Genomic DNA, 18,453 nt, shown 5'->3' with positions numbered 1-18,453 from the left:
ATGGCAACTACTGATTCCTCTCCATTGATGCTGCCTGACCTGTTGTGTTCCTCCAGCATTGTATTTGTTGCTCAATACACGTCTTTGCTTGAAATTACAAATAAAAAGCTACTAATTAGAATTTAAAGGGATTCCATTCTTATCAATTCAAATCAATACTTCCACTGATTTTAAGATTCTTAAAAATAGCACATTTATGCTATCATGTACACGCCTCTGAAAAAGAAATTCAAGACTGGAATCTCCAAGTCGTGGGAACTACTGCAAAGTAACTCACCCTTGTATTTAATTTCCAATAATTAAAAATCAATTTATGCTCGCAAAAAGTACTTTCTACCAATTGTTGAATCAGGTGATATTGTGATTCAGGTTTTTCAGAAGTCAAGAATGAGGCATAAAACTTGGTGGTTACAGCCAATTATCAGGTATAATAAAGAAAAAAAAATCAAAAAAAAATAAACTAAAAACTAACTCAAACTAGACACGTCATGACATTCCAGTGATAAGGAATAAGCTATGAAATAGTCATGTTCAATTTGATATCCTTTTGTCACGTATTCTTACTCATTTTATTATTAATACTTTATTCCTATATTTTAATACTTTTGCTTTTAGATAATTAAAGTTAATAAAAGTTCAGATAAACTTTCTTACAACATTCACAGCAAATTCCTTTGCCATTCTTCAATAGTTTGTAATGCTATTGGCATAAATATTTTGGAGGCACCAATTTTATTGCTTTTGCAGTCAATGCTGCAGTGTGTAGAGGGGCATCCTTGAGAAACTGAGTCATGTTGATGTGCCTCCCCTACCGACTCAAATCTGCATTATATTGCAAATATCTTCCCTGGTTATTCTTACCATTCTTCCTGTTACCGTTAATAAAACAAAACCAGCAAACAGTTTTGAGATTTCCTTTCAGTCCTCATGTTGGGTTACTAAAGTTCCTGCAGCTTATCATCTAACATCACCAAATTGAGGGCTGTGAGAGTTGCTAAAGGATCACTCCTCAGGACCAAGAGCGGGGGATGAAAAACATTCTAAAAACAGATGTTATATTATTTAAAAGTTGTTTTTAAATGCCCCACTTACCAATCTGCATAAAAATTGACTAGAGCAACATCTGCATTGCCTATGTGGTTTGGAGGGTGGAAGAAGAAAAGGAAATTACAAGTTAATAGACAATAACACATTACAGATTTAAAATTCAAAATTTAAGAGATTGTAGTAAATACTATGTTAACAAATAATTATGTGCGAACTATGCAAACTGTGGTGCAAACAGTGCAGAACAAAATTTCAATTTAGTTGCAGTTTTAATACTACTTGTACCCAGTGTGTTGAATCAATAATTTCCCAATTAGTGCCACAACATATCAATATACCTTTTAAATTCAGGCATTCGAGAAGATACAATTAATAAAGTTATGTAGAATAGCTTAATTTTAATACACAATCCTGATCTGTAATTAATCTTTAAACTATGATCAAATTTAGTAAAGGTAAAAATTCTTCTAGTCATTATCAACTTGAAGACCACAATAGCAAATGACTGCGATTGAAATTAGATTAGGAAGTTATGAATTTGAAAGATACCATTCTCAGTTTACTGTCATTATTGCTATTATTAATCCAACCAATTTAAGGGGAATAGACAAATTACTAAAAAAAAATTCAACAGATCATTAAAGAGTGCAAAAAAATGCAAAGGGCTGGCAATATGGTACATACACTATACAAGAATGCAATCCTCATGTTAAGAATCCTACAGTTTCTTATCATTGAATCTACTGAGTCCATTTTGCCACTGCCCAAGTCTATGAAGAAGTCTATGAACTCTCAGGGTATTTTTAAATTTTCAAATATATAATCTTGGGCAGATTACATTGAGGGTCTACATTGATTCCAATCCCTATAGTTAATATGAAAGCAAAGCTAACAGAAGATTATGAAAAAGCACTTACCTAAAATTTCATCAATATTTCCACTATCAAGATTTATTATTTCACTGTGAATTGAAGTACTAAACCACATGCCCTGAAAGAAATAGAATTTTTTAAATAGGTTGCTCTATTTGATGGCAGCCCACAGATACAATTCACATAAGTTATGAATCAAAGAACAGAGTACAAATGATACTCAATTGTTCTCTTGAATTGAATAGAATCAAGTCCTTTATTTAATCTTGTAATTACAGTACACGACTTAAAAAGGTAAAATAAACACGATTCAAATTATTACTTATATACTAACATTTAAGAAACTGAGGATAGCAATATTTTCCATGCTGAACCAACCCTTCAAACTCCTTGGCTAAGTAAATGTCACTTGTTAAATATTATAATACATTTCAAATGGAAATACCATTTGTTTAGAGTTTGTTTTGCCCTTCCTCTCTTCCCTTGCCCCTTAACTGATTGAAACCTTTGGAATTAGTTTTCAGAATTTAATTTTAATTTCTGCAGGACTAGAAAAAAAAACAAGGATTAAATTCATTTCATGTTCACTTTATTTCTTGTCAATCGAGCTTTATTTTCATGGATTACCATTACTTAAGTACATGAAACATTTCCAGTGTCAGAAACCTGTACAAGTTAGCCCTTCAATGTCAGAAATATAACTGTCCTCTGAATTAAATCATCGATGTCAATGAAAGTAAATGGCAACTATCAAGGAACAAATTTGTTTAAAAAGCCAGTGAATCAGGGCAAAAGAGAATAGTTTACTTCAGATCATATTCTATCAAGCTTCTATTCTATCAAATTAATCCTGCTTCACTGTCAAGGGCCTTGTATTTCAGACTTTATCCCTGTTACATTATAAACACTCAACTTTCTTTAGTCTTTGACCACTGCTCTTGATTACTTACGGGCAGGCACAGTGGCAGTTGAGCTTGTAGCACATGCATTCTAGATCACGATTTGAAGACCACTGCTCTTGATCAGTTACAGGCAGGCACAGTGGCAGTTGAGCTTGTAGCACATGCATTCTAGATCACGATCTGAAGAATTTTGTATAAACAGCTCAAAGCACACTTCAAGATTTCAAATAATTTATCAATATGGTGCTTAGCAGACTTGATGCAGTCAATTGAAAGTAAATGTTTGCTCAAATTTAAAACTAAGCCAATTTTATCAGCATGTAGTTTAGGTAATTATACTGTCTCACGACCAAATTATGCAAGGTAGGTAGAAAACATGTAATAATCTCAGAACTTTAAGCATCCTTTTAAAATTCATCTTGTGATCACATTAACTGATCATAGTGATGCACCATCAATAACAGGCTCAGTCACGGGAATCTCTTCCAGGTACGATTGGAAGCATGCAAGCCAGAGTTCAAAGGCAATAATAGCTGCTTCGGGAGCTGGAGGATCAATGTCCAATTTTCCCGGTCGTAAAATGCTCTCCAGTACCTCTGCGGTGGAGAAAGAAGCCCAGGCCATAGTGGAAGCTATTAGGCACTGGAGGCACTATCTCGCCGGCAAAAGGTTCACCTTGCTGACCAACCAGCGCTCAGTTGCATTCATGTTCAGCAACCAACAGCGGGGCAAAATCAAAAATGATAAAATTTTGCGGTGGAGAATAGAACTCTCCACCTACAACTATGACATCCTGCACCAGCCTGGAAGGCTCAATGAGCCCCCTGATGCCCTATCATGGGGAGCGTGTGCCAGCGCGCAGCTCGACCAGCTATACACCCTCCATGCAGATCTTTGCCACCCGGGGGTCACCCGACTTTTCCTGATGGGCGGGAGGACTGGTCCCTCACTACGCAGACAAGGCCCGCCACCTGGTCAAGTCCACCGCATTTCCACTCTCAGCCGAGGCCCGCGCGGCCTTCAGCCGTATTAAAGGGGACATTGCCAAAGCAACGATGCATGCGGTGGACGAGACCATTCCCTTCCAGGTAGAGTGTGACGCCTCTGACTTCGCACTGGCTGCTACCCTCAAAGATTCCCGTGACTGAGCCTGTCGTTTGCCTCCCGTATCCGAGAGTTATTGATGGTGCATCAACTTTATTAGCTGCAAAAGTGAGGAGACAGAGGGAGGAGCAGTGCCTCCAATCACCTTTATACAGGGGTCTGTGGGAGGAGCCACAGGATCAGTCAGCAGAGGGGCATGTCCAGACAGGTATACACATAGTTTATCACACATAACTAAACTCACTTTTCATCATCTTTCTAACATTATCATCCCCTCATAACTAATAAGCTCAAGGCATAGGCCTTAATATTCTTTGTGCAACTGGATCTTTTATTTCCTCACTCGCAGAACCCAGACAATTCGAATCAGCAGCAACATCTCCTCCACAGTCACCATCAGCACAAAGTTGTGTGCTTAGCCACCTGCTCTACCCGCTATATACATATGACTGAAGCAAGTACAGTCGGCCCTCCTTATCTGCGAGGGATTGGTTCCAGGACACCTCGCGGATACCTAAAAACGCGGATGCTCAAGTCCCTTATTTAACCTGTTTTAGTGCGGTGGACTTCAGGACCCAGCGGTAGAGCTCTGAATCTGCAGTTTCTGTTCACGAAAATAATCACAATCATGATTGAAAATGAAGTGAAAATAATAAAGTGATTGAAAAGAGGTGAAACACCATCGGTCATTGGAAAAGCGTTAGGCTACAGTCGGTGAATGACCAGAACAATTTTAAAGGATAAAGACCCTGTCCCGATGAAAGCTACAATATTACTAAGCAACACAGTAGTTTAATTATTGAAATACGTTTCTTAAGTGTTTTATATGCATAGAACGGTAAAATATATACTATTTTCTAAGCCAAACATTTGACTAACTGATGCTAAATAATACTGGATGTAGCTGTTCCAACTTAATTTGAAAGAGAACTTTTGATTTTTTTTATCCCGATCCACGATAGCCTACGCACATCCTCCCGTATATTTTAAATCATCTCTACATTACCTATAATACCTAATACAATGTAAATGCTATGTAAATAGTTATACTGCATTGTTTAGGGAATAATGACAAGAAAAATAGTCTGTACATGCTCCAACAACAAGTGCTGGAAGAGCACTTCCAGGTTTTCTCAATTTGCGATTGGTTGAATTCGCGCATGCAGAACTTGCGGATAGGGAGGGCCGACTGTACAGCTTCAATGCCATACTTAAATTTGCTGATGACACTGTTGATCAAGTTAAAGGCAGTGACAAATCTGCACATACTGTAGGAGGGAGATTGAAAATCTGGCCAGTGGTGCCACAACTTCTCACTCAAAATTAGCAAAACCGAAGAGCTGATTACTGACTGCACGAGGAGGAAAATGGAAGGCCGTGAGCCAGTTCTCATCAGGGGATCTCAAGTGGAGAGGGTCAGCAACTTTAAATTCCTTAATGTTACCATTTTGGAGGATTGGACCTAGATCCAGCAAGCAAGTGCAGTTACAAGGAGGCACATAGTGCTTCTACTTTCTTGGAAATTTGCGAAGATTTGGCATTTCATCTCAAACTCTGACAAACTTTTTTAGATGTGCAGTGAAGAGTATATGGACAGGTTGCATCATGGCCTGGCATGGAAACGCCTATGCCCTTCAATGGAAAAGCCTACAAAAAGTAGTGGATACAGTCAAGTCTGTTATGTTTTGTAACTCCAGAAACTAATCAAAAGAAAACCACAGGAATCAGGGATAATTGAGTACCTAGTTTTATTTTTAGTGAGGTGCTCACATATGACATGGTGGTGTAATGACACATGCTATTTGTGTACTTCTTACATATAATATGTAATTATTTAAACAAGAATGCTTAATCAAACATTTAAATATTACTCAAATATTAAATACACAACACTCCTCCCTGCTTAGCTATACACACCCCATCCCCCAGATAGACATCCACAGCATAGTACATTTTGAATTGTCCCCATGCAGGCGTACAGGTTTAATCACTGTGTAGGTTGAATTGTCCCCATGCAGGCGTACAGGTTTAATCACTGTGTAGGATTTCTTACTCTTGTGGGATAATGTCTTTCCTGAGAGAGGGGGTCACTCTGCTTGGCATGTGAAGTTACTCTGTCAGCTCTGGACTCCTTTCTTCTGGACATGTGGGCATCCTGAACGGTGAACGGCAAGCTGTTCGCTCAGCTGATCTATCCAAGGTCACCAGATAAAGCTTCAAGCCAATACTTTCATTATGACCATGCCAAGATGTAGCTCTCAGCTTAGATGGTACAATGTTCAATCCCCACACAAGGCAACTTCCAACAATGGCAAGTTCATCCTGGCACTGGTAAAAATGGGGGAAGTGAAATTTCTGCTGCACATTCCAGCCACTTTGGATTGCTATGTACACCTGAGATAGTGGACTCTTTTCTGGTTTCCCTTGGATTGTCTGTGCCATAATTGTGAGACTTTGGATTTATGTTAAAGAGAAAATATTGAGGAGTGTCCACTTGTAAATTTTTTTTTTGGTATTTCCTTAGTAATTGTCTCCTCCAAAAAAAAACCATCTCTGCATTCTTGCTGCTGTTGTTAATTGGACACCCTTCTGTGGATGAAAAAGATAATTAATGGTTGATGATCATTAATGAGGGTAAACACTCTCCCATATAGGTACTGTTTGAACTGTTTTACATCCCAAACCAGGCTCAAGGCCTGTCAATCTGTGTGGAATGTTACTCTGCCACGGTAAGGGAACACGATGCAAAGGCCATGGGGCATTGACTTCCATCGGTCATAACACGTGACATGACTGCACCTCTTCCATAAGGTGAGGTGCCACAGGCAAGCTTTGCTAGATGATGTGGATCATAATGTGCGAGTGCAGTATCTGACATCTGTATTTCCTTGAGCTTTTGGAAAATCACCTCACACTGCTTTGTATATTGGTGTGAGTGTGAGTGAGAGAGAGAGATTTTATATATAAATAAAAAGTGTTCTCCGGATGAAGCACTGTAGCCAGGGTTGGCAGAAACCTATTACAGTAATTGACAAATCCTGAAAAGGACCACAACTGTGACATGTCCTTTGGCCTTGAGGCATCCACCACTAATTGAATTTTCTTAGCACTCTTGTGCATCAATGGTGTGACCACAGTCCTGACGAAGGGTCTCGGCCCGAAACGTCGACTGTACTTCTTCCTATAGATGCTGCCTGGCCTGCTGCATTCCACCAGCATTGTGTGTGTGTTGCTTGACCACAGTAAGTGACACTTTGTTGCAAGAATTCACACTTGTCACGTCATACTCTGAGCCCATAACCTGACTGTCTTGAGATTATGGAAGTGTTCCTTATCATCCTTACAGGTAACAATGATGTAATCAGGTAATGTTGGGTGCCTGGGCAGCCTTGCAGCACCCTGTCCATAGTTTTCTGCCAGAGTGCAGATGCTTCTCCAAAAATAAGCCTATTATAGCAATACACCCCTTTGTGAGTGTTTATGGTGAGAAATACTTTGGACTCATCTTGCTTCGCCATTTGTAGGTAGGTCTCAACTATGTTCTCTTTGCAGAAGTGTTTTCCCCAGGAAGGTCTGCAAAGATCTCCCATCCTGGGCAGAGGCTATTGATCTACTTTCAGTACAGTGTTGATGGTGTCCTTAACTCACCACCAATCCTGACAGATCCGTTCTTGGCTATTCGGACCCCTACCATTGCCCACAGGCTTCACTCAACCTTGAAAAGATTCCTTCAGTCCCAATGCCATCTAATTAACTGGCTGCTTTATCACCGATGGTATAAGGAACCAGATGGGTGTGGTAAAGCTTGGGTGTGACACTTCCTGTTTTACCCTCGATCCATTTTAGTTTTCAATACCATCCTTGAACACTGCAATAGAAGGATTAATCGAAGAATATTCTAGAGTGCTCAATGCACCAAGATCAAGATGCAGCAACTAGAAGGAAAAGGACAGCAAAGGAAGGTGTCCAGAACCATCTGAACCACTTCCTGCAGTCTCAGTCACAGAGTCAACTCCTGCAACCACCTCGGAGGAGACCCAGAACCTGAGATAACTCACAGCAGAACTCAAAACATTAAAATAGAATTACAAGCTCTGGTAAAGACATCCTGTGAGAACAGGAATGGGCACATGGGGAGAAGGAGTACAGCTAAGAAAATCAATTCTTGATCAGAAGTTGAAAGATCCAAGTAGTAAATCTATAGGATCAGATAAATAGTTTAACATGCAGTGGATCATGGACACACACACACACACACAGCAAGCTTTTGGCTTTTAAAAATCTATATTACTCAAGTTAAATAAAATAAGGTGCAAAAAAACTCAGAGGCTTCCAAATACCAGGCAATATAGCATCTGCTCAATTATATTAAAACAAATCAATGAATTCTTTCCTTAGTTTTAAAAGATTAGCTTGTGACAGAAATCCAGATTACTCTCCCAAAGGAGTTGTGATCTAAGCTAAAGATCAAAAGAAATGGAGAAAAGTTCTATATCAATTTGATATATGAGTGGTATCAGTATTGATTTATTATTGTCACGGGTTCCCCGATACAGTGAAAAACTTGTCTTACATACAAGTACTTCAACCTGTCCTGCTACGGATCAATCACACAGTGCACTGAGTCAAAAAATAAATGTAGAATAGTTTTGAAATTTAAAAAGTGCCATGCACATAGATGAAAAACTTCAAGATCATAAACGACGTAGATGAGGCCAGGAGTCCATCTTATCATAGAAGAGGTCCGTTCAAGATCTGATAAACTGGATGGAAGCTGTCCTTAGGCCTGGTGGTACATGCTTTTCAGCTTTGTATCTTTTTCTCAATGAGAGAGGGGAGAAGAGAGAATGTCCATGTTGGGTGGGATCGTTGATTATGCTGACTGCTTTTCTGAGGCAGTGAAAAGCATAGACTGAGCCCACAGAGGGGAAGCTGGCTCCCATGATGTGCTGAGCTGTCCCACAACTCTGCAGTTCTTGAGTCATGTGCCATACCAAATCAATATGCATCCAGACAGAACATGCTCTGTGTGCAGTGATAGAAGTTGATATGGGTCAAAGATGGCATGCCAAATTTCCTTAGCCTCCTGAAATAGATGCAGTGGATAACTCTCTGTCTGTGACAGCAAAATGGTTGAACCAGGACAGGCTGTTCACACCTAGGAACTTTAAGTTCTCAACCTCAATACCACTGAGATAGTAGACAGGAGCATGTGCACTGCTCCCCTTTCTGAAATCTATGATCAGCTCTTGTTTTGTTGACATTGAGGGAAAGGTCATTGTCATGACACCCTGTCGTGGTGCTCTCTATACCCTTTTTGTATCTTAAATAAGAAAGAGTCAGAGTACAACTCATTATGGTGGTATCACTTGCCAATGCGTAGATTGAGTTAGAGCAGAATATGTCCACACAACTGTAAATGTGCAAGGATTAGAGCTGGGGGCTGAGAACATAACTTTGTGGAGCAGTGTTTAGAATAATCATGGCAAAGTTGCTGCTGCCTCTCCTGCTGATCGCAGTCTCTTGGTCAAGAAGTCAAGGATCCAGTTGCAGAGGGAAGTATTGACGCCCAACATACGGAGTTTGGTGATGAGCTTGTTTACAATAGTAGTAGTATTGAGGACAGAACTTGGTCAAAAAAAAGTCTGAGTTGATGTGTGCAATGACTGAACTCTCGAAACACTTCATGATAGGAAATGTCAGAGCCACTGGGCGGTAAACATTAAGGCATATTATCTTGTTTTTCTTGAGTACAGGGATGATAGGTGCCTTCTTGCAGCAAGAAGTGGTTAAAAATATCCCTGACTGCTGATCCACACAAGACAGGGCCAAGGACACCATCAGTACCAGATGCTTTCTGAAAGGTTCACCCTCTGGAAGACGAATCTTACATTTACAGCATTGACTATAGATTCAGGTGCACTGGAGAATGTCAGTGGGTGGTGACACACCATTCTCTTCTGTTCAGAAGTGTGTATAGAGTGCATTTAAGCTCATCAAGAAGGGATGTGCTATTGTTGGTGATGCTGCCTGACTATTGTTACCCATTATAGTATGTAAGCCCTACCACAGCTGATGACTGAATGGGTACTGTGTTCACACCTGACAGCTTTACAGAGGTCATATTTTGATTTTTTGTGAAGGTCAGGGTCACTGGATTTGGATGCTGCGGAGTTAAAATTTACAGTGAATCTCACAGCTTACCCATGGTTTCTGGTTTGGAAACACCTGGATTGTCCTCTTTGGCGTACAGGCCTGCTTGTGTGGCTAAATGATCATGTCCCTGTCTGATACATTTGCACTATGAAAAGATAATAAATTTACCCATTGTTAGTTACACTGACAGCACATTTAAAGTTGATCCTCTCCTCTGGCTCACAGAATTGTAACATCTTCATTCAGCCCTCTGGGGTGGGTTAGAAAGGAGAGTGCAAAGACATGATGTGCTTGAATGGTAATGATGCTCTTTCCATAATGGTATGATGCTCTTCCATTAAGTTTCCAATACTAATTCATATTTTAGTTCCTATACAATTGTCGAATGTTTATAACACAGAAGGCTAGCATTAAGTTTACAGTGTCAATGCTGGCTTTATGAAAGGTGGTAAGACTTTTCACATTGTCCTGCAATTTCTAATGTATTCACCCTTTTTCAAGTCATGACCAATTCTTGCATCCATTAAGTTCCAGATCAGTATTGTGTGAAAAACCTTATGCAGGTCGCCTTTGTTTTTTAATCTCCCCCTCCAACAAGTGCCTTCTTGTTCTTGACCATTCTGCCAATTCTAACCTCCTCCAGTAACAAAATCTGTACACTAATTTTGAACATAATCAGTGCAGCTCTAGTGCTGCTTCTTCCATTTTATCAAGAAATCAAACCCTATGTTGAAGTTGAACAAAGGTTCTCTCTATTAATTGAGGCATAGTGCAAATAGAGTATAAAATACCATTTCTGTGTACTTCAACCTGTCCTGCTACAGGCAAAGATTGATCTCCCCAGGTTTCTTTGATCCTACACCCCCTTTCTCATTAGTATTAAACTTCATTTGCCTATTCAATGTTACTATACTTGCCAAATTATATTTTCAAACATATATTTGTATTATTCACTTTGCATACAAAAAAGATTGTCTACAAAGCTGTACCTTCTACAGTTCTAGAATTATTGCAATTTAAAATACATGAAAAAGGGTTTAAATTGTACTTTTTACTCACTGTAGCAATATATCAAGCACAACCAACATAGTAAACTTTGTTTTCCTGTTGAAGTTGCTCAGTCTGCAAAAGCAGAAATCAACGGAAAATTCAATACCATAGCAATCTAAGCTTTGAAAAATCTCAAGTCATGCCCTCTAGTGTGTAGTGTCACTAACTACAGATTACAACATATTTATCATATTTGTACACCCCCCCCCCCCCAAAGGTAGTGATTTAGCACTGTAGTTTTAGTGGATTTTGTACTTGTACTGTCTTTCCTCCACAATTTATTCTGGTAATTGATAAAAGGAATCATCAATTCAAAATGCCCCATTTGTTTTCAAAATCTAGTTTAATTAAAATACCCTGCACAAAAGCATTTACTTTAGTGGCTAGAATGTTTGGTTTAATTTCTAGAACAGTTTGTCCCCTCCTACTTGCACTGCAGCATTCTAAACTGGCTTAGCCTGCTGTGCTGTCAATAATGGAACACTGACAGGCCTTCCTGTGGCTTAATGCCGATCAAAATTTCTATCAGGTAATGGAAGCTTTACCTCTAATGAATTGTGCCAAGGGGATATTAGTAATCCACTCTCCCCCTGGTAGTGGCTTTTCTAATTAGTATTACATCTGGAGCCCAGCATAGTTTGATTGCTGAACTAATTTCTAGCAAATCTGTTTTCTGACTTTCTTTCTGCAGGGAGATACTAGCGATCCAAAGCATAATCTATTCTAATGAATATTTTCTTAAAATTTAGAAGCCCTTCAGTTATCTTCCTCAATCATAATCCAGATTGACATGCTGAAGATAGTGCCGTGAGGTAGAATTACACAGGTGTCCTGGATCATTCCAGTCCCCGGTGCTCTCGTTCTGCCATGTGTGCTTATCTTGTTGTGCTTGGAGATTGAGCATCTACCCTCGAGCTGGGTAATAGACTTGCATTCTATTGTTGTCTTCCAGTTTTAAGCAATAGACCCCAGGGTAAGGTATGGTACAACCACCCCTGAATTTTGTCAGTTATCAACCAACATGCAAAGCTCTGGGATTCCCTGCAGCATTCCAACAAACAGCAGGTTTTTAAACAAACAAGTATACAAATTGTGAGAATTTTTGTCCATCAACTGGTAAGTAGTTTGAATGACATGGCATCTACACTGTTATTCCCTCATGTTGCATATTAATTCTAGGACTTACTGGCAATATTTTAAATAGAATTTATTATTCAACTGCAACATATGCAAGTTTTATTTTTTGTGGACTGGTGTTTAAAACAAGTGAGGGAAAAGAACTTGACTTTCACATTACATAATGTAACTATCAAGAAACATGCCAAGTTATCTTTAAAATATGATTTTAAGTTGTAGAACCATGCAGCTAGAGATATACAAGTAGCAAAGCAATTTCAAACCCAAGTCAAAAAAAATTACAGAATTCATTAAGCAAAATTTGAAAGTGAATTTCATTTCTTGGTGGCAAGTCAAGGAGAACAGGGAGGCTGACTGTGGCCCACCATGATATACAACTCTAAGTGTTATTTGCCTCCTTCTCAAAAGCACTGCTTTGGTTATCCATCCTAACATCTTGCATGGTTCAGTATTAAAATGTTGACATGGTAAAATGTCCCAAATGTTTTAATGAATAGTAAGAAGAAACTTTTGTTTACATGATAACACATTTAAAAAACACAGTATAAAAGAAAAAGATGCCCAGATTCCAGCTACTTGTCCTGTCTTAAGTATGGAGAAAATATGAAAAGTAGCCCCAAGATTAATTCTGGGGATTTTACTGTGTCTGATATGCATTAATCAGACACAAGTAGCTGCCGCTAAAATATACCAATGCTTAGGAGTGCTTGACAGTAAACTCAAAAGCTAATGAACAGAAGTACCAATAATTAAAAATCAAGTTTAATTTAAAAAAGTACTTAGCATGAAGAAAATAGTGAGTGATGACAAGCCAGATTTGGAAGGTTCTTTTCAACACAAGAATCTTACCATTAACTGTATACTGTCCTTTTACATTTTCTCTCCCAAAGTGCAAAACTCACATTTGGCTGGGTTAAACATCCATCTGCAATTTCTCCACCCATACCTACAGTTAACTGATATCCTAATGTGTCCTTCAGCAATCAACAACACCAATCCTTGTATCATCTGTGAACTTGCTAACCCACCCATCTACACTTGATTCCAGGTCATTTATACACATCACAAACAAATAAAGGTCCCAGTACAGATAAGGAGTGAAAATTCAGTATTCCTGTTTGATTTTCCAAAAGAATATCCAAAAGGAAAGGTGTCAGTAGACAGGTATGTAACCATGTATTATCAGGTTAAATGGAACTAACAAACAGCTGGGTAAGACAACATGAGCAGGGAAAAGCCTTAAAGTGTTGACTTGTGGAGAGAAAATAAAGTTTCCAAGGGAAATAAAATTATGTAGGCTATTTTAATCTGCCTGTTGATTTGACTAACAAAACTGGCAAGGGTATGTGGAAAAGGAATATGTGGAGAGCAATACAGACCGTTTTTTTAAAGAACACCGTATTACATTAATTACGTTGTAATAGTCAACCAGATTTGATCAGGTAAATGAGTTTGGATTAATAAGAGGTTAATGATTCTCTATACAAGAGATCACATACAGTTTGAAGACAAACTTTGGTGTAAAATTGGTGTCCATAACCTAAACAAAGGCAATCATAAAAGGTATGAAGGAAGGGTCAGAAGGTAAAATAGGCTAAAGATTCTACAGTTGTGTTGTTGTGCAGAGCAATCTGACTGCTTGCTTCAACTGGCATGGAAGGGGCTGTAAACTCAGCTAACACCATCCGCACACAAGCCTCCCCACCATCAAGGAAATCTTCCAAAGGCAGTGCCTCAAGAAGGTGACATCCATCATTACGGACCCTCACACCTGTGGCATGGCCTCTTCTGATTACCACCACCAATGAGGTGGTACAGGAATGTGAAGCAAACAACATTTTAGGAGCAGCTTCTGCTCTGTCAGACTTCTGAATGGTCCATGGACACTACCCTGTTATCCCTCTGTCTCACTACTTATTGTAACTGATACTAAATTGTTATGACTACTGTACTGCTATCACAAAACAACAAATTTCACAACTTATGTCAGGAACATCAAATCTGATTCTACATAGGAAGTGGCAGAAATTTAAGCAGCCATTTTCTATTTAGCAGCTGAAACATGCAAACCAGAAAATGACTCAATGTGAAGGAAATCAGATGTCAAGGTAGTAGAGGAAAATATTAAATAATTATATGAAATATGAAATCATATGACATATGAAATGGTAAATATAGTAGTAGTAGACTTGAGAACTGGAAACTTTAAGAATTAACAATGGGGGGGGGGAGGAGAAAGAAAGATGAATAGTGTACCGACCATAACATCAAAAACAGGAAGTGCTTTGTTGGATATATAAATTTGGAGTGCAGGACTAAAGAATTGATGAGAAACAAAGAAAATGGCAAATAATTCAAATTAATATTTTGCATCAGTTTTCAGTTGATGATACTACAAACTATCCTTAGGAAAACAGATGAAACATGAGAAGGTCTTGTGGCAATCACCATCATGTGGTACAAAGTATTAGAAAAAAGGCAGGCAGATTACCAGGACCCTATGACTGTGGAGATGGATGGTATTTTTTCAAGACTCAGTTCTAGGAAGGCAGTAGTGGTTTGGAAAATTGAAAATCTCTTCCTTGTTCAAGGGAGGCAAAATGTTAGAAACTTTTGGCCAGTTAACATTGGTTGTTGGCAAGATGCTGGAGTCTCCATAATTAAGAAACTAACAGCTCATCACTTAAAGGCAATTACAATCAAAGCAAGTCAACATGATTCAATGAAAAGATCGGGTATGACAAATAAAGAGTTTAATAATATAACCAGAGAACAGAGCAAGGATCATGTAGACCTTGCACATTTGGATTTCTAGAAGGCAAACTGAAGATTGGTTACCTCATGGAATTCAGAATAAATGGGCATTTTCAAACAAGAAAGATGTAATTAGTGCCCAAGGATTAGTTCTTGGTTCTCAAATTATATTTTTACATAATTATTTGGAGGGGACAATACAAGGCATTTACATTCACTAATGGTGCAATTTTTAAATATTGTAACTTAGTGAAATTTGTTGTTTTATTGTAGCTGTACAGTGCAAAACAGATATACTATGTACATCAATGATAATAAAACTGATGCAGATATTATTACAATTGTTGATGAAGTTCATTGTCATTTGACTAACATATATACATCCAAACAAAATAGCATTCCTCTGGACCGTAGTCCACCCACACAACATACATTACATGCAGCACAAACCAAAATGTAATACAAGTTAAATATAATTCATAATGCCATTGACATGAAATGAAAAATGGTCGACCTGTGCCTTCCTGAAGTCCACAATCATCTCTTTTGTATTGCCCACATTGAGACTCCGGTTGTTCTCGCACCACGTGATGAGTTTCTTTACCTCCTTCCTCTCTGTATGCTGACTCATCATTGTTGCTGATGAGACCAACCATCGTTGTATCATCAGTGAACTTGATGAATCGGATTGAGCTGGAACTAGCAGTGCAGACACGAGTCAGCAGTGTGAACAGCAGTGGGTTGAGCACACAACCCTTTGGGGGGCACAAGTGCTCAGCGTGATGGAGCTTGAGACGTTGCTGCCAACTCAGACTGGCTGGGGTCTTTCCATCAAGAAATCCAAGGTCCAGGTACAGAAAAGACAATTTATCCACCAGCCTCTCAGGGATGATCATGTTAAACATTGCTTAAGTTAATGAACAACATCCTAGCAATGAGGCATTTTCTAGGACAGATGAAGTAGCGGGCTGAGGCTATTGCATCATCAGTGGACTGGTTTGAGCTTTAAGCGAACTGGAAAAGGTCCAGTGTAGCTCGGAAGGTGGGATTTTAAATGACCAATTACCTGCTGCTCAAAGCACTTCATGAATGCTGAAGTCAGTGCTACCGGGCAGTAATTGTTTAGGCCAGTTACCGTTGCTCTCTTGGGCACCAGAATGACGGTGCCTCCCTTGAAACCTATAGGGGCAGTGGACTGCTTCAGAGAGATATTAAGGATGTTCATTAAGACCTTTCTTAGCTAGGTCGTACAGTCCCTCAGCACCTGACCGGATACACGTCTTAAGAGTGAAAGCTTGTTCTCTGCAAAGCAGACAGCCAACCGGTACTAAAATTCAAAGCAGCCCAGGCTGTTTCACTGGAATGCCTGGAATCCTGGACACAGAGGGCTGATGTACAGAAGGGTGCCTTGCAGACTGGGCTTCAGAAAAAAATTAGAGGAAGTTAGAGAATCAGTGAGGGAACAATCCCTTTGGAATGCAAAATTATATTTGGTACTGATGATACTTGGTGGGCATTGGAAACTGAAGTATATGACAACCTCTAACAAGTCAAGGTGGTGTAGCACTTGCCAGGGAAGTGAATGAGGAAAAGCATTAGGGTCAATATACAGCCTTGCTTAAAGGCCTGCACTGAAATAGGGTCCATTGTGAACCGTATGGTTCGGGTCAACGCTTGCATGTCACATAGTAAATACAAGATGAGGTTCTGCTGTACCCTAATCCAATACATGGACTACCTACAGGCAGCATCAAGGCATTAAAAAGATAGTGTTGATATTGTCTCCAAAAACAATCCAAATCTACTTGCAGTGTCAACATTTCAGTATTAACTACCTACTTAGTCTTTCTAGACTGCAGTGTAATTCCTTGCTCACATGAAGCTGACGATAATAAATATAAAAAGTACAAAAAATGGTGCAAAATGGAGTGGTGCAAAAAGAAATGCTGATGGCGAGGTTACTGCATTTGCATGGCTGACTCCAGCCTCCAGAAACACACACGACATCACAACAGATTTCTAGGTAGATGGGGAAAAACGAAGATTCAAGGATTTTCACCAAGCTTCTTTCAAGAGCAACATCCCAGCGTGGTCTAAGTACAGAAGCAGCAATAGGATATCACTGATAACTTCAAACTTTGGATCAGTAATACAGTACAGGAATAGACTCTTCATCCAAGCTGCCCATACCGACTATGGTGCCCACCTAAGCAGTCTCAATTGTGCAACAAAAATATTTTAAAATTCATTATATTCTTACACGAGCATCCTAGCAAACTGCATGGTATAGAAACCGCATTGTAGTGGACAGGAAGCTCTACAATGGAAAATCAGAACGGCCCAATGCATCACCAGCACCAGCTTACCCACCATCAAGGACATGTATAAAGAAAGTTAACTGAAAAAAGGCCAGCAACATCCTGAAGGATCTAACCCACCCTGCTCATGGACTATTTGTCCTACTCCCATCAGGGAGGAGGCTACATAGCATCCATGCCAGGACCACCAGACTCAAAAACAGTTACTTGTTACTTTTCCCAGGTTGTAAGGCTGATCAACATCTCCACCCTCAAACCCAAACCACCCCCCCACCCCACCTGTCAATTCCTGTCAGACACCATATGTACAGACACTTGTGTCTAACAACACTCAAAGTATACAAGCTGTGTGTTTATATTTAGTGCTTTTATTATTGTGTTTATTTTTATGCTGCATCAAATCAAGAATAATAATTATTTCATTCTCTTTTACACTTGTGCACTGGAAAGGACATTAAACAATCTTGAATCTTTTCTGATTCAGCAATACCAGGTATTTGTAAACAAAGGAAATACCATACACGTATTGAGGTCACAAGAAATCACTTCATTAGAGTTGTAAAGCATACAATACAGAAAGACAAATGATTAATGAAGTAGTAATACAGAAAACAAATCATCCACTTAATGAGCTGATCTGCACAATGCCAGAGGGGAAGGACAGATCTGACAGCTTCTCACGCAGCCTTTTCTCCAGATCTCTTTCTTGACCCCTTGTCCCCATCACCAATTCTTAGCACCAGCACGAGTTCTGACCCAGCCAAAGATAACTGCCTCACAAAAAGTTGCCCCTTTTTATACCCTTCAAGACCCCTTTATATTTCTCACAATCTTTAGATATACACAACTCAAAATTAGAGACAGCAGGTGCGCAAGGGAATAAACATTCTTCACCGGTATCTAATCTTAACTATGTGCATTCAAAGTAGAGACAAAATATTGGTTAATAAGGGGCAAAACAGGCCATGACACATTCCAAACTAATACCATTTTGTCTTTCAAACTTCCATTTTATTTTAGCATATACAAAGGAGGAATCACATTTAACTCTCTCCTTACAAGTTGCCAACATGACTTGTATCCCTCTAAGCCAGGGATCCACAGACCCTTCAG

General features: G+C 39.2%; 1 protein-coding gene across 2 annotated transcripts in view; it reads right to left on the bottom strand.

Annotated features, from left to right (window-relative positions):
• erp44 (endoplasmic reticulum protein 44) overlaps positions 1 to 18,453 on the bottom strand; it is a 78,607-nt gene that overhangs the window by 52,721 nt on the left and 7,433 nt on the right. The window contains exons 1-3 of one of the 2 annotated variants that reach the window (XM_073054277.1): positions 11,141 to 11,159; positions 1,965 to 2,037; positions 1,093 to 1,132 (exon numbers count right to left, since the gene is read on the bottom strand). In XM_073054277.1, coding sequence (XP_072910378.1) covers positions 1,093 to 1,132; positions 1,965 to 2,034 — 110 coding nt within the window. In that variant the 5' untranslated portion in view covers positions 2,035 to 2,037; positions 11,141 to 11,159. Of the gene's footprint in view, positions 1 to 1,092; positions 1,133 to 1,964; positions 2,038 to 11,140; positions 11,160 to 18,453 lie in introns of those variants that run through there. The other variant, XM_073054276.1, reaches the window with a different exon arrangement.

Source organism: Hemitrygon akajei, chromosome 8, assembly GCF_048418815.1.
Source record: "Hemitrygon akajei chromosome 8, sHemAka1.3, whole genome shotgun sequence".
NCBI lineage: Eukaryota > Metazoa > Chordata > Chondrichthyes > Myliobatiformes > Dasyatidae > Hemitrygon > Hemitrygon akajei.
This window is presented reverse-complemented; position numbering and strand designations above follow the sequence as displayed.